This window comes from Habropoda laboriosa, unplaced genomic scaffold (genome assembly GCF_001263275.1).
Source record: "Habropoda laboriosa isolate 0110345459 unplaced genomic scaffold, ASM126327v1 scaffold88, whole genome shotgun sequence".
Classification (NCBI taxonomy): Eukaryota; Metazoa; Arthropoda; class Insecta; order Hymenoptera; family Apidae; genus Habropoda; species Habropoda laboriosa.
Genome location: NW_017100219.1, coordinates 1,360,788 through 1,387,137, shown reverse-complemented (window position 1 = coordinate 1,387,137; position 26,350 = coordinate 1,360,788). Strand labels below are relative to the sequence as shown.

Here is a 26,350-nt window from a genome sequence, read left to right as displayed (position 1 = left end):
AAAGAGAAAGAGAAAGAACAGAGAGAGAATGAAAAGAGAGAACAGAGATAGAGAGAAAAGAGAGAAGAGAAGAGAGAGAGAGAGAAATAGAGAGGAAGAGAGAGAAATAATGAGAAAGATAGAGAGACAGAGACAGAGAGAGAAAGAAACAGAGAGGAACAGAGAGAAACACAGAGAGAAAGAGGAAGATAGAGAGAAAGAGACAGAGAAAGAGAGGATAAGGGTGCTTTCTGAAGCACGGTTATTCCCGAACGGGCAATCTTTCTTCCGCTCGTTCTATAAGCTCGTGTACCACTCACCTCTATCTGCATCTGGTCGATCGCGGAAGTTTCCCTGCTCCTCATCGAGTAGTTCTCGAGGAAGGTACGATTAAGATTCATCTTCAATTCAGGACCGACTTGTTCTTCGTAGAGCCGCGCTAGGGCGCCGACACCTGCCTCCAGCACGAACACCAGCATCACCACAAACACGTACTGCGAACAGGAGCGAACGATCGATTAGTGGATAATTGATCATCGATCGCGGGATCAAGGTTGTCCGTTTCAGGTAACAGGTAGTCTCTGTTTCTCTTTGCTGTCGATAAAACTTCGTTAATTCAGGGGAAAAAGATCATCTTCTACCTTCTTTTTCGCTTCTTATTTACGAATTTTTCATTTCTCAAACTGTTTCTTTTCGAACTAACATAGATAAGTGTTCCGTCGCGCAGGTACGGAACGCGTGGGGTCATCGTTGACCAGGTTTACGGCACGCTCGCACTAGAAAGTTATTTTTGAGAACAAAGACGCTTCGTAGCTCCGCGAAAAAATAAGTAATTTCTTGCAGAACAATGCCTTGTCCGCGTTCTCCATAACCGAAGACGTGTCATAAACCAGGGTTCCTGAAGGGTCAATCCACACGTGCGTATAACGGCACTCTCGGCCGAGGGTTGACCTGGCGGGAATTTCCAACGCGTCACCGAAGGACAGCGAAGATTTCATGCACACTCCTTCGAAGGAAAAGCGCGCTAAGGGCGCAATGGAAGGGTGGGTGACACTCAAGGGGCACGTTGATTGGTAATTTGTACTTTCGTGAAAAACCAATCAGCGTGCCTTCTTGCACTTGGCGGGGGAGTCACTGCGGACTCCAGAAAAATTCGGCGATCGAGGAGGATTCGAAAAGGTTCCATCGAGCGAACACCATTAGATCTCCAGCCGTTCGAGGAGACATCACGCACATTTCGAGTCGCGATCGAACACTCGAGTTATTTAAAACAAGTCGTCAATCGTTTCGTGACGTACTCTACGTTTGCTACGTTCCGAGCAAAACAAATTTGAACTAGTTACCCAAAATTAATTTGGCGGGTAACAGTCGCGACCGCGAGCTTCCTTTTGAACATCGCAAAAGAACGCGACGCGACAATAAGCATACAAACGCATCGCTTTGATGTTTTGTTCCTCCTTGCTAGTGTTGGAGGTATCCGTAAAGGAAAATGCCGGCCAGTATATCGCGTTAACGAATCACTGATAGACCATGCCTCTCTTACTCTTACATTTGCTAAATATTTTTAAGAACGCAATGAAAATAGCTCAAATGCCCGCAGATTGACAGCAAAACGTGAACTGTGTCGTATGCGGAATATTCCGCGGGCGGCGATAGGAGACGATCGTCATGCGCGGAATATTCCGCTTACGGATGCAAATGCAAATTAATTTCATTCTTCCCGCCTTTCCATTTCAATTCGATAAAAGAAACCTTGAAACACGGTTAAAAAAGCTAAAAGAAAAAGATTTTACAGCCCCGATAGAAGATTTCTAAAATCTGCCGCAGCGAAAGGGTGAAGAAACTTCTGACGAACCTTTCGTTACCCAAATCTATAAAAACGGAGGAAATTCTTATCGATCGCGAATCCGCAAAAGCACAGTAGCAGACTGAATATTAAATAGATTATGTAAATTGATCAATCTCGCCGTTCCTTCAAATTACCAATTAGAAGACCGAGTATCCTTTCGACTGTAAACTTTCGCTAACGAACTTCGAACACCTCCTCAAGTTCGAAGAATGATTTTTAATTAAACGGAAAACGGACGTTCGTAAACTACACCCATCGGCGCGAGGCTTACTTGGCCGAGAGATCGAGCAAAACGCTGCGCGAAGCGTTTTAGAATTTTCATGAATATAAATCCTCGACTCGTCGACTACCCTCGTGAATATTCAAACCACGGGGGAACCTGGCCACACCGGCGATCGTTTCCACGAAAACTTTTCGCACGGCTAAGAAGAGCAAGTTGCTCGAAAACTCGCGGAAAACGTTGCTTCGTTTCACTTACACACTTCGAAATTTCCCCGCGACTTAATTTACCACGGCCAATCTCTTCGTTCAAGAAGAAGAAGAATTATTTCGAGAAACGATGGCGTGTGTGTGTAGCGAGGACAGAAAAAATCCGACAGGTTACTGTAAATATGTACAATTTTCAGGATTTTGTGTCATAACGCGTTGATAAACACATTATTTTCCCGAAGCGTAATAGTTCAAGTTTTTGGCTCCGTGATGGGCTTGCACGACTTTGGATGACGGCTTGCGTCGCGGTTGATCAACTCGTCACGTAGAACACTATCAGACTATTAGACCTAATCTAATCCCTATGTCAATAACCAGAATTGTCGTCTACTTTGTGGGAACCTAGGGAAAAATATTGAGGGATCCAACGGGAATCGAACCCGGGACCTACGGCTTAGCAAGCCGAGGCTTTGCGCGCTACGCCAACCACTCCCTCTCTATTCTCCCTTCGAAGTTTCCTATTTGGGTATGGAGGCCTCGATACTGCACTCGGCCATCCTGTCCTCAGTGCAACACAACTCAACACCCCTCGGATACACTTCCCCACACAGTGGCACTCTCAGCCGAAACTGTTTCTCAACTCTTTTTTGAGAGACGTGCAACCCTCTCACATGTTTTCATCTCACAGCGCCTGGCTTCGTGCAGCCGTAGATACCTCCATCCCGGGCGAGCCCCCATTTGTAGGAACCTAGGGAAAAATATTGAGGGATCCAAACGGGAATCGAACCCGGGATCTTGGACTTAGCAAGCCGAGGCTTTGCGCCCTACGCCAACCACTCCCTCTCTGTTCTCTCTTGTCGGTATGGAGGCCCCGGCACTACAACTTTATCGTCCAATTTTAGTAGTTTTCTGATAAGAAAATTCTAAACTTGAGGCAAACACGGATAGGAAATGTGTCAAATAAGAACGATCTGGCTGAATATTTCAAGTGAGAATTATGCAAAAGGGTACCCGGGTACACGGTTATTCACGTAAGGGTTAAAAAAATCCAGTTCACCTTGAGATTATCTAGACGGTTCTCCATGGAATATGGTAAACTAAAACTGATCAACGTCCAAAAGTAATTATGGATAAACTTGAAAAAATTGAACCGATTTTTCAGTTTCTTATTGTTTGTTTTGTTATCGAAGATAAATAAATGGCTCTTTCAAATATTCCTTTCTGAAATCTGGCTTCCAAAGGTAGTGTAGCTGGCCACCCCTGATCTAGACGGTTCTCCATCTACAACACTTAGGTAATAAATTAAATTTTTTAAATCAACACCGTATATACGTCACTTATTTAAAAAAAAAACTGTCATATCTGATAAAACATAGAAAATAAAAATTGACATGGCAATAATCGTTCCAAAAATGTTACTTCAGATTATTCGCGTTAGCCCCTTAAGCTATGATTTCTTTTCTGACTGTGCATCTAAGCGTCAGCCATTTTACCGTTTCAGTACTGTATCAGGTACCAAAACCCGATCTCTCGCAGATTAATTACATTTAGTAATCCTCAATCTTACAAATTCAAACGAAAGTTTCGGTTACAACGAATTTTTCTTATTAATGTAACTATTTTTCTCACATCTTGACTAGAATCTCCGTCACGAGTCTGACACGTTGTCATACGTTAAGGGGTTAATACGAGAAAAATTCTCGTAAAGCACGATTTCCTATACGCGTAACGTTTCAACTATCGTAATTTTACAATTACGAAATATCGTCAGCTGTAATTTCTCGCCAATTATCGCGAATAAAAGTGTTTAGAGAATTCTTTCGAGTGATCAATCGGAACGAAATACGAACGGTGAAGCGAGCGAGAACGGGGTGGTGAAATTACAGAACGCGATGTGTACACGCGGCCCAATTTAAATTCAATGCGGTACACGCGTGATATGTACATTACATTGGCCGCACAGCATCCGAGCAGGAACGGCAATTGACAGTTTAGAATTGGACAGAACCGCTGACAGCGAATAGACGGTCGATCATGAACACTGACTGCGGTCGCGGCAATCACATCCGATATCCGTGGACAATGCAAATAAATCGATTGCATCGAACAGAAACGTGCGCGCCGCTTCGATCCCCTATTCGAAACTGACGTGGCGGAATCATACGAAATAAAAGCATTCGCCGCCCTATCCAAATGGCTTTTGATCGTTCCGAAAAAAAATAAAAAAACATCGAATTTATTTACTCGTTTAGGGAGAATCTTTCGATAGAATTATTCTCGTTTGGGGATATTACAGCGATCTGTCGGTGTGCTGTGAATATGTTTGGACTTTCGAGGTGTGAGAGTGACTGATAACGTTTGGCTGACATCAAAGAATATCTTTCTTTTTTTAACGGTAAAACTTTAACAGGTTGGAACTGTGCAAAATGCAATAAAATGTATAAACCTGTACTTACTATACAGCAGGACTCCGTATAATGTGTAAGGAATTTTCTATTTCTTACGAGGGCATTCTGGAAATTTCTCGAACCGAAGATTGATAAACTTTTGTTTGTTTGGAATAACCGAGAACTTTCCCGAAACATCTACGTACATACTGTATAAATAAGAGGCGAGCAAGAAAAACGAGTCAGTCTGTGCAAATCGTGCAATAGTCTGTGTCTGTAAACTGTCTGTTTTTCACCGTTAGTGTAAATAATAATATATGTTGTAGATTTTTTTTTATCAAAAAGTTTACCGTGTTCCTTACAAATGCGATGAAAAAATTGCTCCTGTCTCCGTATAACGCGATCAAAAAAAGGGGAAAGTAAGATTTTGACATAGAAATTGCGAAGCTGAAGAAAATTCAACCGACGAAGAAACTGTATGAGTACTCAAAAAGCGATTATACAGGGTGTCCCGTAATGAGTGTAACACCCGGAAATGGGGGGTTGCTGGGGTGACTTTGAACAACTTTCTCCTTTACCAAAATGTTGTTTGAAGCTTCGTTTTTGAATTATTAGGGACGGGCGAAAAAGAGATTCACGTGTACGCGTTTGTTCACGATCGCGCGCGGACGAGTCCCAGCGCTCCCGTGCCTGGACGCGGGATCTACGCGCGCTCTGATTGACCAGTGTTTTTCGCTAGTAATTCAAAAACGAAGCTTCAAACAACATTTTGGTAAAGGAAAAAGTTGTTCAGAGTCACCCCAGCAACCCCCTATTTCCGGGTGTTACACTCTTTACGGGACACCTTGTATAGCGATTCGCGTTATAGGGGTCCTACTGTATTATAGCGATCTGTCAGTGTACTATGAATATGTTTGGACGTTCGAGCTGTGAGAGTGATCGAGTAGGTTTTGCTGGTATCGAGGAATTTTGCTCTGTTTTAACAGTAAAATTTTAACAGGTTATGGGCTAGGTGAATAAAAATGAACTGTTCTAAACGCAATAAATGGAAGCTAGCACTTTGACACGTTCAACTCGAAGTGATCCATCGATGGATCACAACTATTTTTCATTGCGTGGTGAAGTGACCCATCGATAGGTCACAATTATCTTACATTGTGAGGTGACGTGACCCACTTGTGGCAAATTGTACTAACGGTAAAATTTTGTGTGACCCGAAGTAACTGTTGCACGAGAAAAGGGTTTTCATTGTGCAAAATTTCTCAGCTTTGACGCATCTTAAACAAAAATGCCACGAGGGACCAATGACGTAATAGTTGAGATCGAACATTCTGCACTCTGATTGAAAAATACTAAAAAATAAGAAAATAATGGCAATTCGAAATCACACTTCGAATTTTTCACGAAAAGTCGTTGCTTCTGAAGACCTGTTGAATATTTGCGAGGGTAAATTAGTCAGACCAGAAACGAAGAAGGTTGCGACGACAACCCTAAAAAGCTACCGGGAAGTTGACTGTGACGATAGTTGAAAAGAGGCTCGAACAATTTTCACGGGAATAATGCAGAGTGTAAAAATAAAGGAATCGTTTTTATCTTAGGAGGGAAAGAAAGATGGATGGTTAAACCGGTACTACAAACAACAACTCGATTCACCTTTTACTTTCTCCACGTGAACGCGGTAAAGTCACGAGAGAGAGAGAGAGAGAGAAGGAGAGAGCTCCTTAAAAATCGACGGTGGCCGTTCGTTATTCGGATTTACCTAGCTGGCGGCGACCACGGCGGCAAAAATTTTAATTGACCGCCGTATATGGGCTGAGCTAATGAGACGATTCGCTCGTGCCATCGTGCACAGGTGGTGAAAGGGAGCAAAAGACCTATGGGAAACGTGAGGCAAAAGGTTGGGCCGAACGCAACTATAAGAGGGGAACCTTTCGCGGCGTGTGTGATCGATCCTCGATTAGCACTGGCTGAAAGTCGTTCTTGGATAATTCTCTCCGAAAAAAGTTTCTCGTCGAGCCACGCTAACGAGAGAGCAACCGAAAGCAATTGTACGGTCGAAATAATTGACTGGTTTCACCGCCAAATTTTTACTTTAAAAAACTGTACTCGAGAATATTACATTTTTAATGGAGTTTATCGTTTTTACATTTAGGAGTTATAAGAGAACATCTCGAAGTATAATCGTCGATTTTGATGAAACTTTGGGATATGGTAGTTCTCAAAAAAATATTCGACACGTATTTTTTTATATTGGCAATCATCCACAGTAAAGGCGTGAAAAATTCTCTCCGAAAAAAGTTTCTCGTCGAGCCACGCTAACGAGAGAGCAACCGAAAGCAATTGTACGGTCGAAATAATTGACTGGTTTCACCACCAAATTTTTACTTTAAAAAACTGTACTCGAGAATATTACATTTTTAATGGAGTTTATCGTTTTTACATTTAGGAGTTATAAGAGAACATCTCGAAGTATAATCGTCGATTTTGATGAAACTTTGGGATATGGTAGTTCTCAAAAAAATATTCGACACGTATTTTTTTATATTGGCAATCGTCTACAGTAAAGGGGTGTAAATCGTCTTCAAAATTACGAGGGAGCATCCTCAAGTGATATTCTCCGATTTTGATGAAACTTTGGTGCATGGTAGTTCTCAAAAAAATATTCGACACGTATTTTTTTATATTGGCAATCGTCTACAGTAAAGGGGTGAAAATCGTCTTCAAAATTACGAGGGAGCATCCTCAAGTGATATTCTCCGATTTTGATGAAACTTTGGTGCATGGTAGTTCTCAAAAAAATATTCGACACGTATTTTTTTATATTGGCAATCGTCTACAGTAAAGGGGTGAAAATCGTCTTCAAAATTACGAGGGAGCATCCTCAAGTGATATTCTCCGATTTTGATGAAACTTTGGTGCATGGTAGTTCTCAAAAAAATATTCGACACGTATTTTTTTATATTGGCAATCGTCTACAGTGAAGGGGTGAAAATCGCCCCTAAAGTTTCGAGGGTGGGGGTAGTAAATGTATTTAGTTTAATATCTCGAAAACCATTAAAGACAGAGAAATACTGTAAATGGATAAATTTTCTATTTTTCAATAACAAATTTGAAAAATAAAAATATATTTATTATCCTTATCTCCCTTGTTGAATTTCCAGATAAGGATTTCCTCTTAAAAAATTTCTATACCACTGAACACAAAAACTGCACAACACTGTTTTGTTACCTTCTATATACTCTAGCTTAACGAAAAAATTGTTATATATAATATTTATCAAAGTTTGCCAACTTTTCCCAGCAAAATTCTCGTCAAGCCTGCAACGCACGGTAGTTCGAAACTTTCGCCTAACAGTGTATATCGCTAAAGGGGAAAGATACAGTGTGTACCTAAGCTGTTTTAAACCTTAATCCGAAAATCCAGCAGAAGAAGAAGTAATTTCCCGTGAATGTGGGTTTCGCGGATAAAATGATAATCGACGGTTCACGAGGTTGTATCGATCGTGGATACACGAATTACCGGTATAGAAACGAGCGGGGAAAAATGCGTCCAGATTGGTTTCGAGTGATTGGCGAGTGCAACGGTAGGTTAAAATCATCTGGAGCGAAACGAGTAGGCGGGAAAAAGGGAGGACGAATCAATCGGGGAAATCAAGATTCTCCGATCGAGCGGAGTCAACAATCTGATTTTCAGTCGCGCGATCGACGTGACCGTTCTTTCTTTCTTTCTTTCTTCCTCCCCCTCTGATTCGTCCAACCCGGTAACACTTTTGGCTGGACGATTCGGAAGTATCGGTGACGAGGGAGAAATAAAATGAAAAATTCCGAATAATAGGGGGGAACGAGGACCGGATTCGAGGGAAACGGGCACCGATATTACCACTTCGCGACCGTCCGATAACCGAGCGACAGAAAAATTCATTATGCTCGCTGAAACGGGAAATTAGAACGCTCCACTCGATACGAAACGATCCCCCCCTCCTTTTTGTTTCCACGTCGATCGAGGCTATTCCTGAAGCTTCGCTACTTTTCTTCCATTTCTCGAAATATACTGTTTGTATCGACAGAATATACGACTGCCCCGAACAATGTGGATAGACGATATTTTAACCTTTTATAACGCCGTGTCACTCCGACGCGATATACGTATAGTCGATGGAAGAAATATAGCGAGGTCGTAAATTAAAGCGTTAAGCAGAGGCATCGATTGATACAGAGAGTGACACTCAGGATTGGCGTGCACAGTATTTTACGTTTCCAATTGAGACTTAAGTAAATTACAAATCAAGCATCGTTTGACAATAGTAAAATCTTTTTCGTACGCTAGCGGAACCACGTTGTTTCTCTTCTACTAGGCATTCTGTTGTTTAATAATTTCGCAAATATACTATATTACGATTAAAATAAACATATTTGGAATATAAGAAGAGTCGACTCTGTTGAAACGAGAAATATCTAAAAACCGGGTCAGTAGTGACCCGACATCCGTCGTTCGAAGGTTAATTGCACGAAATTGTATAGTTGCTGGAAGAAATATAGCGAGGTCGTAAATTAACATATCGAGCAGCGACATCTAACGACACTCTGGATCGATAATGCAGAATTTTACGTTTCCAACTGGGACTGAATCAACTCACAACCAATCATGCTTTAATGGCACCAAATTGTACAGTGGATGGAACAAATATAGCGAGGTAAATAAAAACATCGAGTAGCGGTACCTAATGACACTCAGGATCAATATGCAGCATTTTACGTTTCCAATTGGAACTGAATCGAATTGAAATCAATCATCGTTTAACGGCACCAAATTGTACAGTGGATGGAAGAAATATAACGAGGTAAATACAAACATCGTACAGCGACATAAAACGACACTCACGATCGACGTACAATATTTTACGTTTTTCAATTAGGTCTGAATCAAAGGTAAGGCATTCACGCGACATTTACCGAGGTTTCTAGCCTCCACCTATAGTCTATTCGCTTGTCGATGTGCTTGAACGTGTAAACTTCGACGTCTTATGCCGCAGCCGACTTGAAAAATCCAACACTCGTTTCAGAAAAGAAATCTTTATTCCTTCTAATCAGGTATACGCTTCAGGGGTGAATTCCCGGAGTTACAAGTTTTTCGGGGTTTGACGCACGATGGTCTCTACTTCGGAGAGTGATCCGCGGCGTTAAAGTGTTTTGCTATTTATGACGTGAGGTGTGCCAACCGTCACGGAGGGCCTACGTACCTACTCCTGGAAACTCTTAGCCTTCGAGGCGAAAAATCAAAAGATGTTTTCCAAATCTCTCTCGGTTTTTTCGTCCTCGAGGGCAAGAGAAGTGTTTCGGCAACGTGGGCCCGCGCCTCCACTTACTGGGACTCTTCCCAAGGCAAAGGGAATCCTATTTAAGGGAACCCCGGAAAAAGGCATCAGGCTTTTTGTCGTAGACCTGCAATCCAGACGCGTCGTTTTCACTTACACTACCGGCCAGAAGTTTCGAATCACCTCCCACTTTTCATCGACATTAAATCTGCTGCTAATTTTTTATAGATTTGAAGTTTATCTCAATTCTACATTTATCAATTTATCTCGTATCGATTGATTCGAACGATAAAAAATTCTCAAAGACGCTGACCTTTTTCTGAAAATTTTTCTGTAAATTGCAATGCTCGGTGATTCCAAACTTTTGGCCGGTGGTGTAAGTGTGAAAATTAGTTTAAGCGTTGATTGAAATCAGATATATATTTTTCGTTACACAACCTACGTGTAGTTATTTCACACCACGTCAATTCCAAAGTGGTGTGGTTGAAATTCGTAAAGGAAGGAGGCCTGTGTCAGGGTTCGAGGATGAGACAAGGATCGGCGTTCGAGGATGAGTAAAGAATCGGGGTTCGAGGATGAGCAAGTGTCAAGGAGTGTGATTCCTCTTGGTGCAATCTATCGAGTCGTTGCTTACTCGGGGATGGCATTAGGATTATCGGACGCTAGCGATGCCCGATCGTTCCTTCTTTTCTTATTCTAGGCGTCGCGTGGCGCGAAAAGGCACACGAACAGAGCGCGTCTCGGCCTCTCGTCGAAGTCACACGCAGACTTTATATTTTCCCGCAAATAAAGATTTACAATAAAAACCTCAGTATTAATGATCGAGGTTCGCGGCTAAATAAAGGATCGGTGAAAAGTACAGTTTGGTGACAAAGAAGATAAGAAAAGAAAGTCTATCGAAGTCGGCGCGATCGTTAGTCTGACCGATCCTACGATCTCTCTACATTTCTTCCACTGACTATACGCGAACGTACAAAAGCAACATCCGTATTTTCCTCAAGCTAAACCGACTGTGACTGGCTGCTTAGACTTCGCAACGTTTTCCAAGAGAAAATTCGTGAAAAATTCTCACACGGGATTGCCCGAACGGTGCTCCGTTAGTTTTCACGAAATTTACGAGACTTTTGTCCCGTAATCAATATTGAAACGGGGGAGGGGAGAAAGAGAGAGACAGAGAGAGAGAAAAGTCGTCCGATACGGTTGGTCGACGAGGCGAGGCTCGTTAAAGTCTCTGTGGAGAACGTAAAAGGAGATCCTTGGAGGATCATCGACGATATCTCCTTGTTAAAACGTGTCCACGTCGCGGCGTAACGAGCCGTCTCTCCCCCTCCGTTCGAACGATAGCGAATCTACGGATCGTTCGTCGCTCCATTTACCTCCCGGACGCACGAAACCAGCGATATCCGTGATTACGCCTTATACGGCCGGAAAATATATCGCGGCTAGCCTTTTATATTTCGCTTACATGAAATAACCGCTGCGCGCCAACCGGCATAGAGAGATAAATGTAGAGAGGTAACCCAGTTGAACTAAAGCGGCGCTAAAGAAACAAAGGGACCTCTTGCTCGATATCCTTTCGAAGGATCGAGGCCTCGTTACCGCGATCCACGAGGAATATCCGCCTCTGGTATGGCCACTGTTCTCGTCGATAATGGTAAACAGTTGCGGAGTAACGCGAGATTCTTCGGGTAACTTAGGAGAATCGAAGATTTCGCTAGAAAAGGTTGCTGTGATACGAGGAATTTTTTGGCAGTTTTGATTCTGGGTTAATTGTCGACTACATTTCTTCATATAATGAAAACCTCATATCATCAAAATCACCAACTTGACTTCCCCTTCGTGGATCGCTTCATGGATCAGAATCACGCGAAGCAGATGATATCTTTTAACGTCAGTAACAGAATAACACCGCATCACCTAAGTATGCCGACTAGAAATTTCAGTTAGGCAGATATTAGGTCCGCACTAGGCTAGCCTAATTTGCATGTTAGGCGCGCATGCGGTATGTAACGCGGAATATTCACGACCGCCTAATTGGGAAAGCCGCGTTGGGGTCGCATTAGGCTTTCCCAATGGGGCCAACCGCATTAGGCCCATATTAGAATAGTTTTATTAGATTGTCATTGGGAGACATTAATGAAATCTCACGAGGAATACCTCATCAGGACACTGTATGGATTAAATTGTAAAAGCTCTCTTATGGCGACCTAACCTGTACACGCAAGCGTACGCCCGTCACTGAGATGTCTGTAAATATTCCTACATATAAGTTTCAGAGCCATCCCCATTTCAGCCACGTATGGCAACTGTTAGGAATGCCTAACTTAGGCGTGCGCACGGCCATTCCCATTTGGGCCTGCCACGTATGGCAAATGTTATGAAAGCCTAACTTAGGCATGCGCTCGGCCACCCCTATTTGGGCCACGTATGGCAAATATTAGGAATGCTCAACCTAAGCGTGCGCTTGGCCACCCCCATTTGGGCCTCGTATGGCAACTATTAGGAATGCCTAGCTTAGGCGTGCGCTCGGCCACCCCGTTTGGGCCACGTATGGCAAATATTAGGAATGCCCAACCTAAGCGTGCGCTCGGCCACCCCCATTTGGGCCACGTATGGCAAATGTTATGAAAGCCTAACTTAGGCATGCGCTCGGCCACCCCTATTTGGGCTACGTATGGCAAATATTAGGAATGCTCAACCTAAACGTGCGCTTGGCCACCCCCATTTGGGCCTCGTATGGCAACTATTAGGAATGCCTAGCTTAGGCGTGCGCTCGGCCACCCCGTTTGGGCCACGTATGGCAAATATTAGGAATGCCCAACCTAAGCGTGCGCTCGGCCACCCCCATTTGGGCCTCGTATGGCAACTATTAAGAATGCCCAACTTAGGCGTGCGCTCGGCCACCCCGTTTGGGCCACGTATGGTAACTATTAAGAATGTCTAATTTAGACGTGCGCTCGGCCACCCCCTTTGGGCCACGTATGGCAAATATTAGGAATGCCCAACCTAAGCGTGCGCTCGGCCACCCCATTTGGGCCTCGTATGGCAACTATTAGGAATGCCCAACTTAGGCGTGCGCTCGGCCACCCCCGTTTGGGCCTCGTATGGCAACTGTTAGGAATGCCCAACTTAGGCGTGCGCTCGGCCACCCCATTTGGGCCACGTATAGCAACTGTTAGGAATGCCCAACTTAGGTATGTATCATTCCTTCCGAATTAGGACTTAATGCGGTAACGATTAGGCTTGCAGCATTTAGGTATGCATAATCGTATCCGCATTAGGCCCACATTCGTTTTTAGGCATGCCTAACTGAAATTCTAGTCGGGATTATACGTCATTCACTTCGTTTCATCTCATCACAGGCATTGTATCGTTATCACGTAACTTTTATTATTATATTTCTATTAATTTCTATAATTTTCTGTTATATTTCTATTATTTTCTACTATGTTCTATTATTTAATTTTATTATCACTGATTATTAGTTAAATTTGTATACTTCATTACTAGTTATTTTCATTACGTCTAATAAATGAATTAATTTTTACCATAAGTATGTACCAATATATAGCGTTCGCTATTATTCGCGATGATCGTGGAAGATCTTGGAATCTATCTCGTGGATTTCGCTGTATTTTGCTATTTATCATTTTCTCTGAATACGAGATTTTGTTCGATGATATATTTTAGAAGGATCAATAGAAGATATTTCCAACGTCTAGATTTCACGTACAAATTAGGGTCTCTTCGCGAGTTCTTCTGCCCTCGAGGATTAGACCATCTTAGATTTAACGTCTGCTTAATTGCACGGTGCTCGAACTGGACAGGCTATTCCACGATGTTCGAGATCTTCTTGCAGATTATTTTGCAGCTCTCTTAGGACACTCGAACACGTTCCGGACAGTCCTCGTTGACCGTGTACTTGACGACTGTTGCAAATCTTCTCGTTAGCAGGTGTTTTTGAATCGGTCCAAGATTTGCGTTTAATTAATCGTCTATAATATAATCCGATTTTCTTTCGTTCGTCCGAAGAAGAATTACGATTGAGTAGAATATTATATTTCGATGGGAGGAGCAAGAATTAATATCTAATTGATTTAATGAAAGAAAATAATAAAAATAGTTTTTAAATTGTTTTCTGACTCGTATTATTTTTCTTATCGATTTAAAGAAAAAGAGAGGGAAAGTCAACGAGTGAAAGCTATCGATAGATTTCAATTGTGCGCCTATTTATATTTAGATCGAAAGTATGGATCATCTATTTGCAATGTTACTTGTCTCGTCAATTTGAATCGAAAGAAAAAGGAAAGCAACGAGTGGTTAAGAGTTTGCCTATTTATATTTAGACCGAAGGTCTATAGATCATCGTTCTCCGCATTATTTTTCTTAAAGGGAAGGGAAGGGGAAGTCGATGAATGGTCAAGAAATTTGAGAAGAATCAGTAGGTTTCAATTTTTGTATCTAGATCAAAGGTATAGATCATCTATTCCCTATATTATTTTTCAAATTTTAATGGAAAGAAAAGAGAAATCAATAAGTGGTCAAGAGAAAATTGAAAACAATCGATAGATCTCAATTCTTACATTTAAATCAAAGGTATGGATCATCATTCCCCACACTATTTCTCTCAAAGGAAAAGAAAGCAAAAATCAACGAATGGTCAAGAAATTTAAAAACAATCGATAGATCTAAATTCTTATATTTAAGTCAAATGTATAGATCATTCATTTCCCACACTATTTTTCCCAAAAGAAAAGAGAGGGAAAATCAACGAATGGTCAAGAAGTTTAAAAACAATCAATAGGTTTCAATTTTGATATTCAGATCGAAGGTATGGATCACCATTCCCCATACCATTTCTCTCGAAAGGAAAGAAAGGGGAAGTACACGAGTGGTCAAGAGGAAATTGAAAACAATCGATAGATCTCAATTCTTACATTTAAATCAAAGGTATGGATCATCATTCCCCACACAATTTCTCTCAAAGGAAAAGAAAGCAAAAATCAACGAATGGTCAAGAAATTTAAAAACAATACGCCAGGTATGATTTCGAACGATTTCTCCATAGATCGAACGAGAAACACACGTAAGGGTGCATCGACACGAATGGAAATGCGATTTTCTCGCGGCCGTCCGGGCATAAATTGGCCGTAAGTGGCGCGATCAACGCTCGGATACTTAGGAAGTAATGCGGTCTCGCCCGGAGCGTTCGAAACGGTGCGCGGGACAAAGAGTGGAACTGGTTCGTAACCAGTCCGAGGCGTCGAGGCCTGTTCGTTCATGCCAGTCTCGCGATACGTTATTTACCGTCGAAAAAAAAAAAAAAAATCAACGCCCGATGTACGCGCGATCAAAATTAATTCGATCGCATCGACCCTTTTTTAATTACGCGCGTGTATCGTAAGTATCGATCCACGAAGATCCTTGAGCACGCGAGACCATTGTTGCGTGTTCTGTACCTCGTTCGAATATTGTAGATCTAGCGGATGTAACTTTGTTACGATTGCAATCGCTAATGGAGGATTAATTGCTGGTGTTGCGTACGTAACGAATCGCGGGGAGTATTATTCATGCTCGACGAGGAAACAAATGTTGAAGTGGAGGAGATCTACGGAAGTTAAGGCGCAATTGTGTGAGCTTGGGAACAGAGGCTGTGGAGATTCGGTGCAATAATTTGTGCGCGGATTTGAGAGAAATTTTGGAAAATTGACGAGGGGCACTCGAAATTCAAATTTTGCCGCGTTTTTAGTTCTCGAGTTTACTGTGTTTGTTAAGGCAGTTAATGGGGTCTTCTAGTGTGGTCTTCTTTCCCAAGATAAATATCTCGAATGGATCCAAAAATTAAAAAAAAACTGGACAAAAGTCTCTCTCTGTTCGCAACTCTGATTAACGATTCATTCCACACTATCGAAGTCCGGTATCCCAAAATAAAGTCATCGCAGTTAATGCAATAATAATTATTAGAACTGAAAAACGTCTCCGCGCTATCGAAGAGTTCCATATCCGAAGATAAGTTTCTCAAATGGATCGAAAAATAAAAAAAGAGAAGGAACAAAAATCTCTATTTTCAACTCTGATTAACCATTCATTCCCCTCTATCGAAGATTCCATATCCCAAGATAAATTCCTCAAATTGTCTGATCAAAAAATTGAAAAAAAAAGGGGGGAAGAAAAGTCTCTTTCGATTATCTACACCGTTCAACTCAAAGACTCCTAGAATTGCAAGAAATTCAACACTGGTCCGGAGGTTGAACCGATCCGAGCCCGCAAATCAACATTTTCCCATGAATTACGCTTAATCAAGTGGGCACGCTTGTTGAGCGTGTTTCACATGTGGGTGGGTTTCGGTATAAATCCTCGTTAGGTTAGCAAAGTAGCGGCACGCCAAGGATACTCCGCTCTGGTGTACGGTGTTCACCATTATCACGGTGGAAAACATAACCTCGTAAATGTTACTTTGGGTTAGGTTCGATATAACGCGTGCACCAAGAGCATCGAACGAACACGATAAATTTCTACGCTGTCGTGTTCCATGCTCGAACGATGACAATTTGCCCCGTATTAGAGGCGTCGCTACGGCGCTCACCGTCCGAGAAAAGTGTGCACTCTTGAGGTACGTGGTGTGATCAAAAAGAAACCGGACTTTGTTTACAACAATTTATATTTAACTTGTGTCTCCTGCGAAATAGTCCCCTCCTGCACTGATGCACCGATCCCAACGGTGCTGCCATACCTGGAACGTTTGTTGAAAATCACTTGCTCCAAGGGTGTCAAGCACTTGTTACGATTCAGTTTGTATTTCCGCCACAGTGTCGAAGCGTCGCCCCTTCAGCTTCAGTTTCATTTTTGGAAACAGAAAGAAATCACAAGTGGCTAAATCTAGAGAGTAGAGAGGGTGCGGGATAACCACCGTGTTCTTTGCGGTTAGAAATTCACGTGTTGCGAACGCCGTGTGTACAGGGGCGTTGTCATGGTGCAGAAGCCAGTTCCGATTTTTCCACAATTTTGGCCTTTTAAAACGTCAGAATAAAAAGTTGCATCAACTGGTCTGACTAGGAGGAAAAAGCGATTAACATGCTCTTTGTCGCACTTCGCACTTGTCGTGCCTTTTTCGGTTTTGGTGACTCTGGTCGCTTCCACTGGGATGGTTGCTGCTTTGTTTCCGGATCAGAGGCGTAAACCCAACTTTCGTCTCCTGTAATAACCCTTGATACAAATTTTTGTAGTTTAACACAAAACTTCACTATTGCACGTTGTTCCAATGTAAGGTCCATTCTTCAACCGCAGAACCACACAAACGCACTTCTATTAAATAATTCGTAGCACACGTTTCAATGCTAACAGCTCGATGGCACTTGGCATACAGACGCATAAGGCTGTAGAGAAGTGACTAACTGTTATTAACACTAAAACTACCGACCGGGTCAAAAGTATCTTTCGAAAAAACGTGAATGTTCTATATTGGTAAGTATTATCGCTTGCAACTTTCCGAATTTGTATTCTACATGTATGCTTCCATTTGTATCGGTATGAATCGAATTTTCCAATCACGGTTTACTTACATAAAAATTCACTTTTGGAAAGTCGCTAATGGGTCATTTTGACCCGGTCGGTAGTTTCAGTGTTAAAAACAGAGGCTTCAAAACAAACAGAGTCCGGTTTTGTTTTTGATCATGCCACGTATACATACTTTCGACGAGATCGAATAACGTGATCGAAACTGCGATTTCACCGGATCGATGTGAGATACGGTTGGATAGGTAAATTAAGAAGGATCCTCCGGAGTAGAATTCTGCGGTTTGTTACGGTTGTTGCTAGAATTTAACTATCATTTATGTGGAATTAAGCGTAAGCCAGTCCAGCAATGTTGCGGTCCCTACGGCAGAGATAGAGAGAGAGAGGACTGCGTGGCTGCACTAATTCTCGATTAAGCACAATTTATAGTTTACCAGGGAATATTAGTTTTCGCGCAGAAGGGGTAGATTCTGACGACAAAAATTTACAGTGAAACGTGTGCCTTTTTCGAATCGGGAACCTTCGAAAAATTATCGAAAAATGGTTGGTAGATTGTACACGAGGTATTAAGGGGGTATTTTAGTCTAGACTTTTCAAAACAATCGATTTTTCTTTTTTACGTTTTCTGAAAGTAGACATTTGCAGAAGTATAACTGTCGAAGGATTTTTCCGAATTCGTAAAATTGACGAAGTTATAGATGGTTAAAGAAGACGACATGTAGCCCGTATTCTCGTGTAACTGGTATGAGAAACTTTAAACGCGTTTTTCTCGAAACCGTGTTTTTCTAAATGGTCGACATGATATCTCAAGTTCTAGCTGTCCGATTGACTCTAAATTTTATATGCACCTTCGGTGGATGTGCCGTTATCGTCTGAACCAGAATTATGCCAAAATATATTATTTTTCTGATTTTTAGAGCCTCTGAAAGACGAAAAACAGCCGGAGGACGCCGATCATGCTTGAACCCCAATTTGGCGGTAAGGATTTTTTCTCTTGGACTTTTTTCAATTTTTAGACGTTAGTAAGAATGGAACTAACGTCTGTGTGAAATTTCAGCCCGAAAAAACCAGCAACACGGCTTCCAGAGACGGGTGTGAGGGAGCGGTCACCCATCTTCTTACGGAACGCCGCCCAGTGCATCTTGACTTCGGTGATCGAACGGGAACTGGTATTACTAAAATACTATACAGTAGATTTCAACAGAATTCACCAACTTTCAGTACATTTTAGCAGAATTCGCTAAATTCCACTAGATTTCATTATGCTTCACATTCGCTAACAACAAGTATCCCAATACTCACGAACGCAAGCATACACATTCTCTCCACAGAAACTCTCAATCTACAGATCCCCCGCGCAAATTATTTACAGCCGATGGTATTACAAATTCACACACATCACCGTCAATAACAAAACCAAATCTCCACTGGCAATCCCAAGAATTCCTATTAAAATCCACTAAACCATCGGTGCACACGCGAACGAAGCTACATCCCTTTTTCCCCGTGAATAATGTCCCCAGTGGACGCGAGCAAGTAAAGCAGCTTTCAAAACCTCGGATCGTTCCTTTCCTTTCCACGTTTCCCTCTCGTTCAGAGGGGTGAAATCGTCCCCTAATCTCTCCACCCGACTTTGACGCAGTCGAAAGCTTTCGCGTGATCTCGTCGAAAAACATCCTCGGTGTCGCGTACACCTTTCAACGTCCATCTTTATCCGAGTATTTTTAAAAAACCAAGCTACACCACCCTATATCGACGTCCCTCTTTAGCTCATTTAGCTTTGATTCGCGATCGACGCGCGAGGGGAGAGGAGACTTTGCCGAGACTAACCGAGGCGATAATATTTCGAAGGCAATCGACTGTGCGTTCAAGGTAAAATCGACCTTGCGATTTTTCAGTATTTATTACACGTTACAGAGTGTATGTAGAGGAAGGTTTTTCTCCCACGATTCGAGAATAAAGGCAAACCTCGACGCACGATTTACCCGCTTCCGTGAGATTTTTCAAAATTTTTCTGTGTAATTACTCGCGCAAATAAGAAAAACGTCGTGGTAGATGGTAACATGGGCCAGTAAGTTGGTAAATTGGCCCTGAGTCAAGAGGCACAACTTTTACTAAGGCAAAAATAATATTAAAAAAAGAAAATGAGATATTCGCTACGGTAAGATTTTTTCAAAATTTTTCTCTATAATTACTCGTGCAATTAACGAATGATAATCGAAAAACGTCGTAGTAGATGGTAACATAGACGAGTAAGTTGGTAAATTGGCCCTGAGTCAAGAGGCGCAACTTTTACTAAGGCAAAAATAATATTAAAAAAAAAAACAGAAAAAACTAAATTGAAAATGTGAATAACCGATATTTTTATTTTATTTTCGTTTAGACCGTATGTCCTGGTTTTTTTTATTTTAGATCAGCAGAAGGCCCGGAATCGTCTAAACAGTCGACACACTTTTTCTAAAGCACTCTCTATAAAACAAACTATAACTCCTGTAATTTTCATTCTTTTTACTTCAACAAAATATATGATATATTTCAAGTAACCGTAAACGTATGTGCAAAACCTTAATCCAAAAAGTTTAACGGTTTCTTTGAAAAAAAATCTTAAAGATTGCTTAAAAGACAGCATTCGAAAGCAGAACACCGGCTTAAACTTCTACTTTGCCGAGAGTAGAACGAAATGGCCACGGTGTTCTCCGCTGGATCGAGTAGAATCTGCAATTGGTAGGAACAATCGATAGTTTAAAGGGGGGAGAAAAAAACAGAGCGCCTCTTGAAGAGAGCGAGAGTCTTCTTCCTTGCTCCTTTTCCTTCATTTTCATCGTGAAAGCGAGCTTAGCCACGGACAAAGTCTCGCTGTGTGGCCCCGGGGCGATGATGTTGGATCCAGCGAGGCAACTCAAAGAGGGAAGTTGAACGGAGAAAAGAAACGAGAGTCTGGGCACGACGAGCATTCAACCTGCCACGGAAACGGAACTTTGCGAAATCTTTTTTTTAACCGGCTCCGTGAAGGAACGTCGTACAACCTGAATGGTGGTGGGCTCGCCATTTTAATTACCATCACGAGTATTCTTTTTCTTCACCTTAACTCTCCTTCTGCTCCATCGAATGTTTACCCACCGTGGAGAATCGTGAACGAAATTTCACGCGGTAACTTTTTTCGAGGAGGGGAAAAAGTAAGTGCGCGGCGGGATCGCGAGCGTTTCTGCCTTCGTTCGGTCGTTTCTGTTTTTTAGGAATTCGATCGAAATTCTTGAGAAATTCGAGAAATTTGAGAAATTCTTGAGAAATTTGGGACACTCTTGAGAAATTCGGGAAATTCTTGAGAAATTCGAGAAATTTCAGAAATTCTTGAAAAATTCGGGAAATTCGAGAAATTCGGGATATTCTTGAGAAATTCGGGAAATTCTTGAGAAATTCGGGAAATTCTTGAGAAATTCCAGAAATTCGGGAAATTCGAGAAATTCTTGAGAAATTCGGGAAATTATTGAGAAATTCGCGATATTCTTGAGAAATTCGAGAAATTCTTGAGAAATTCCAGAAATTTGGGAAATTCGGGATATTCTTGAGAAATTAGGGAAATTCTTGAGCAATTCCAGAAATTCTTGAGAAATTCCAGAAATTCGGGAAATTCGAGAAATTCTTGAGAAATTTGAAAAATTCCAGAAATTCTTGAGAAATTCGAGAAATTCCAGAAATTCGAGATATTCTCGAGAAATTCGGGAAATTATTGAGAAATTCGCGATATTCTTGAGAAATTCCAGAAATTATTGAGAAATTCGGGAAATTCGAGAAATTCTTGAGAAATTCCAGAAATTCGGGAAATTCCAGAAATTTGGGAAATTCGGGATATTCTTGAGAAATTCCATAAATCTAGAGAACTTTGAAAAATTCCCAAAATTGGAGAAATTCCTGAAATTCTTGAGAAATTCTTGAGAAATCAGAAGAATTTCTTTATTTTCCTTAATAAACTATCATTATCATTGCTTCAAATACACATTTCCGAGCCTAAATCCCAAGTCCAAGCAAAATCCCACATATACGTAGTCTACCGAAAGAGAAGAGAAAAAAAGAGCAACTCCAATAAACTCGCCAAGATAGGCGAATTCTACTCTGGTATCGTATGAAAAAAAAAAAAAAGAACGATTCATTGCGACGCATTGCAACAAAGCTGTACGCAACTGTTCGTCGAACCGGAATTTCCGAAAGTTTCAAGAACGATCGTTGAGCATCTGCTACCAGAAAGAGAGAGACCGGCTATATAGGTAATTTCAAAAGCGATAGCTCGAGTTATTCGAGTGGCTGGTTTCTCTAACCTCCTGTATCCTCAGCTTTATCTTTGTCTCCGTCTCTCTCTTGGCTACGCGCGCAGCTTTCGAGCACCGCGCCGGAGAATTAATTAATCAGACAATAGCAGCACCCTGATAAATGGCCGGCACGGAAGCGCATGATCGATAAGAGACACCGTGCCACCCATCAACGGTGTTATATGTTCTCGACAAAGCGATGAATCCGGCAGGAGATTCATGTAGACTGGTTCGAGGCTCGATCGACTCTCTACCGTGCCAGAGGATCATTGGCTACACTGCCCACGGATTAAAAGCTCGTCAAATATTCCACTACTGTATACACTCGACGAATTTACGCTAGTTAATTCTATCGAATGGAAATTAACGTGGGACTGATAAGGGAACCCGAAAATTCCGATTTTTTTGAAACTTTGCAGGTTTGTAGGGGACCTCGAGTATCGGGCAATTTTCTTTCGCCCCTTTTTTCGGTTCTTCGAGGTGAAAACAGCCCTTGAACGAAGATAAGTGTTACATTACTTCCCTGTATATATCTTTAACCCTTCCGACCCGACGACGCTTGCAGCAGTTCGCTTCCTACGGCCGACGTGAAATTTAATAGTCCGTTCACGATGGCCGACTTGAAATTTAGCCCTAAACATATCGAATTGTTTATGAAGTATTTGAGTCTTTGACAATATTGTGATTTTAATATACCATATTCAGTATTGTAAACCCTTCCGACCCGACGACGCTTGCAGCAGTTCGCTTCCTACGGCCGACGTGAAATTTAATAGCCCGTTCACGATGGCCGACTTGAAATTTAGCCCTAAACATATCGAATTGTTTATGAAGTATTTGAGTTTTTGACAATATTGTGATTTTAATATACCATATTCAGTATTGTACCGAATACAGTAAATTCTCCACAAGTGTCAGTCCGCAAGGAACCTAAACCTGACACTTGTAGAGTCAGGGACTACGTTTTCTCATTTTCATCAGAGAAATCTCGACCAACATGTTAAAACAAATTCAAGATGAAAAAAAGGAAAATTAAAGAAATTATATTTTTCTATTATGAATTGTCGAGCCGTGAAATCTCGTAAAAGAAACCGAGTGGTGAAGCCTTACACGCTTAACTGACAGCGAGCGGGATAACATAGGCGCAGCAATGACGCAGCCTAGGCGTAGGACCATCTATACTGACACTTGTAGAATCCAAACTGACTGATACTTGTAGAGAATTTACTGTAATTAAGAAAGGAAAGCGGCGACGCATTCTCAGAGTCGGTACGCCGGGTTGGAAGGGTTAAAACTATAGTAGGTATAAAAAAAATGTTTATAATAAAAATTTCATGGGATTTTATGACTTATAACACGATGCTGTTAAATTAATTAGACGATTTACCGTTTAATTTTCGCCAGTTTTTTCTTACATCAACCCTTTGACAGGCTTGAGAGAAGAAGTGCTCGTTAGTTAGTATTCAACGCTGGCATAAAAATGAAGATAAGTATTAGAACACTTATTGAATGTGAAGCAAGCCTAAACGATCGTTAAAAAATTATTACGATCTCGAAAAAAATGCGATACGAAATTGAGTTTATATATTTCCTCTGAATATAAAAGGAACTATAGCTGTCGATTTAAAAAAATGCGCGGTATCGTCATTACGCGAAAATTATTGCAAATTAAAAAAATTTATCGACTCCATCGTATAGCGTGTAAAGAATAACGAAACTTCGTCCTCTTTTATTTTCCTCGTAAATCTACCAGTTACGAGAAAAACGTTGCAAACTAATCGCGTGTACACCCTGTATATTTCTACTGATATACGATATTAACTTTAGCGAACAAATGTAATTTGAATCGTGTAATATTTTCTGTGAATATCAACTGTTTCACGATAGACAAATGTTTAATGCATTCTAGTATTGCCTGGCTTTCAATCAACAGCGATATCTTGTTAGCGAAGTGCGAAAATAAATGAATAAATTGTATATATTGGATAAAGTGTACATACCGGGTGTCCCAATTTTTTTCAATCAAACTTCGTCAGTACATTCTAGAAGCATACATAAGAAAAAAATGTTATACAAACGTAGGTCGTTTGAAGCTTGCCAGTGTCACAGTAACCTCAAGTTCGCATTTCTGTCGTAACTTTTTAACGAAGCTTCAAACGACCTATATGTACATAACATTTTTCTCCTACTTACACCCATAGAGCACACTGACGAAGTTTGATCCAAAACAAATTTTGACACCCTGTATATAACTTTCGTAGCGAAAGGATTGGTTTTTTAGTAAAGTAGATGAGACGTATGAGTGTTTCGTTGAAATTTCGACTGTACAAGCAATAACGTTGCAGGTCTGAAAATTGGAGAACTATGTAAGTAGGTACATCCCTGTCCATAAGTCATGGGACACATACTAATTTCAGTTTTACGTTTAAATCAACACTCTTAAACACCCGTGCTATTAAATCAAACGATTATTTACAGATTATTTGCATCGAATATAGTTTTTTAACACTAGGTTTACGGACCTTTTTCCGTTAAAAAACAATTTATTTTATTTAAAAACAACATACTGTAGGAACCTAGGGAAAAATATTGAGGCACCCCCAACGGGAATCGAACCCGGGACCTTCGGCTTACCAAACCGAGGCTTTGCGCGCTACGCCAACCATTCCCTCTGTATTCTCCCTTCGAGGTTCCCTATTTGGGTATCGAGGGCCCCGATACTACACTCGGCCATCTTGAATTGACATTCGCCCTCGCATGCAACACAACTCAACACTTTCGGGCACACTCCCCCACACAGTGGCACACAGCCGAAACAACGCGCATTTTTGGGAGACGTGCAAACCCTCGAGATGTTTTCATCTCACAGCGCTTGCTCTGTTTCTCAACTCTTTTTTGGGAGACGTGCAACCCTCTCACATGTTTTCATCTCACAGCGCTTGGCTTCGTGCAGCCGTAGATACCTCCATCCCGGGCGAGCCCCCATTTGTAGGAACCTAGGGAAAAATATTGAGGGACCCAACGGGAATCGAACCCGGGACCTTCGGCTTAGCAAGCCGACGCTTTGCGCGCTACACCAACCACTCCCTCTGTATTCTCCCTTCGAGGTTCCCTATTTGGGTATGGAGGCCCCGATACTACAATATTATGCACTATTAACTTATAAATGAAACTACGTGACATTATATATTTCCATAAAATTTATAATAAGCATAAGTGGTAGGAGAGAATTGTAAACGGTTTCTGTACTTTTCCTAGCGAGATTCGAAATCCGTTAAAACGACGCGCCCCGTAAACCTAGTGTTAACCGTTTGAGTGCCAAGGAGCGCGGTCGCGAAACGTGTCATCGCACCGGCCCACGAAGTGTAAATGTCACTCTATTTCTTGTAATCTGTCTATTTTTTTTTATAAAAAATCGAACATAAATCCTGCACATAATCAATTTTGCCTTTGTTTCGTGTTATTTCCAAACAGTCGTATTCGGTGGAAATGTCGAAAACAAAATTTTTGTAATTTTTCGACATCAAACGAAAGAAGCGCCGATCGCGCCGCTTGGCACTTTTGGGAAACAACAAAGACCCGTGGCACTAAAACGGTTATAGTTGGAAAACAACTATTTAACTACGTACAGCAACTGAAAATTCTAAGTAACCGTTGTAAACAAGGTAGAAGCTACTCGAACGATATAATAGCAAGATGCGGTTGTAGTTCACTCGTAGAAACGAATTTGTGGACGATTACTCACTATGAGGAGAACGCATCTATTTTCAGAAGTTACACCGCCGCATCCGAGCCAGCTACCGACCACAGCCAGGACACCTGCGACGATCAAAGCGTAGGCAAGCGTCGGATACGTCGAGGTCGTCATCAGGGACACGTAGCTGTGCTTCGAAATCACTGTCCAGATACCAATCCCGCCCACCACCAGTCCAGACAACTGAAACAAAAATAAACCACGTTCACAAGGTTCTCTGGTGCCTTCTGTTGGAACCTTTAATTACTTCACCGAATACGCAGGACATACATATGTGAAGCTAAATATATAGAGCGTACTGGAATGGGGCGCCTCTTTAGACTATTGCAACACGACCCGTTCTCTCGTTTATCTATGTTACGTTGGTGGAATATAAACGGTACACCAGGTGTAAAGCATTCGCGGTTGACTTTTCGGCTAATTGCGTTTCACGTGGACGGTTCAATGGGTTCAACCGTCTCTGTACAACGTCGTACCAATCGAGATACAATTTCGAACTTTAGAGCGAATACGTGACTCTTGGAGTTGCGTTTAACGTGTTCGGTGTGTGAGAAGGAAATGGATAGAGTGTCTTTTGGGTGTTCGAAATATTTGGACCGCTATAATTTTTATTATTATTAGCGGATTCTCTTAGTCTTAGCATGTTCCTAACAGCATGTACGGCGTTGGTACATTTTTTCCTTTGTATATTATTCTAGCGTTTAATAGATAATTCGTAAGCTATTAAAAATCTAACACAGCTTTTATTTTAGATTCTTTTTTTATGGGTTTTCTTACGTTTCAATAATAATGTTAATTTTTCTTTTTCAATAAGA

General features: G+C 41.5%; 1 protein-coding gene across 2 annotated transcripts in view; it reads right to left on the bottom strand.

Annotated features, from left to right (window-relative positions):
• LOC108570966 (CD151 antigen-like) overlaps nt 1-26,350 on the bottom strand; it is a 165,775-nt gene that overhangs the window by 3,128 nt on the left and 136,297 nt on the right. For both annotated transcript variants that reach the window (XM_017932907.1, XM_017932906.1), the window contains exons 3-4: nt 25,527-25,718; nt 300-473 (exon numbers count right to left, since the gene is read on the bottom strand). In XM_017932907.1, the coding sequence (XP_017788396.1) occupies nt 300-473; nt 25,527-25,718 (366 nt within the window). The remainder of the gene's footprint in view (nt 1-299; nt 474-25,526; nt 25,719-26,350) is intronic.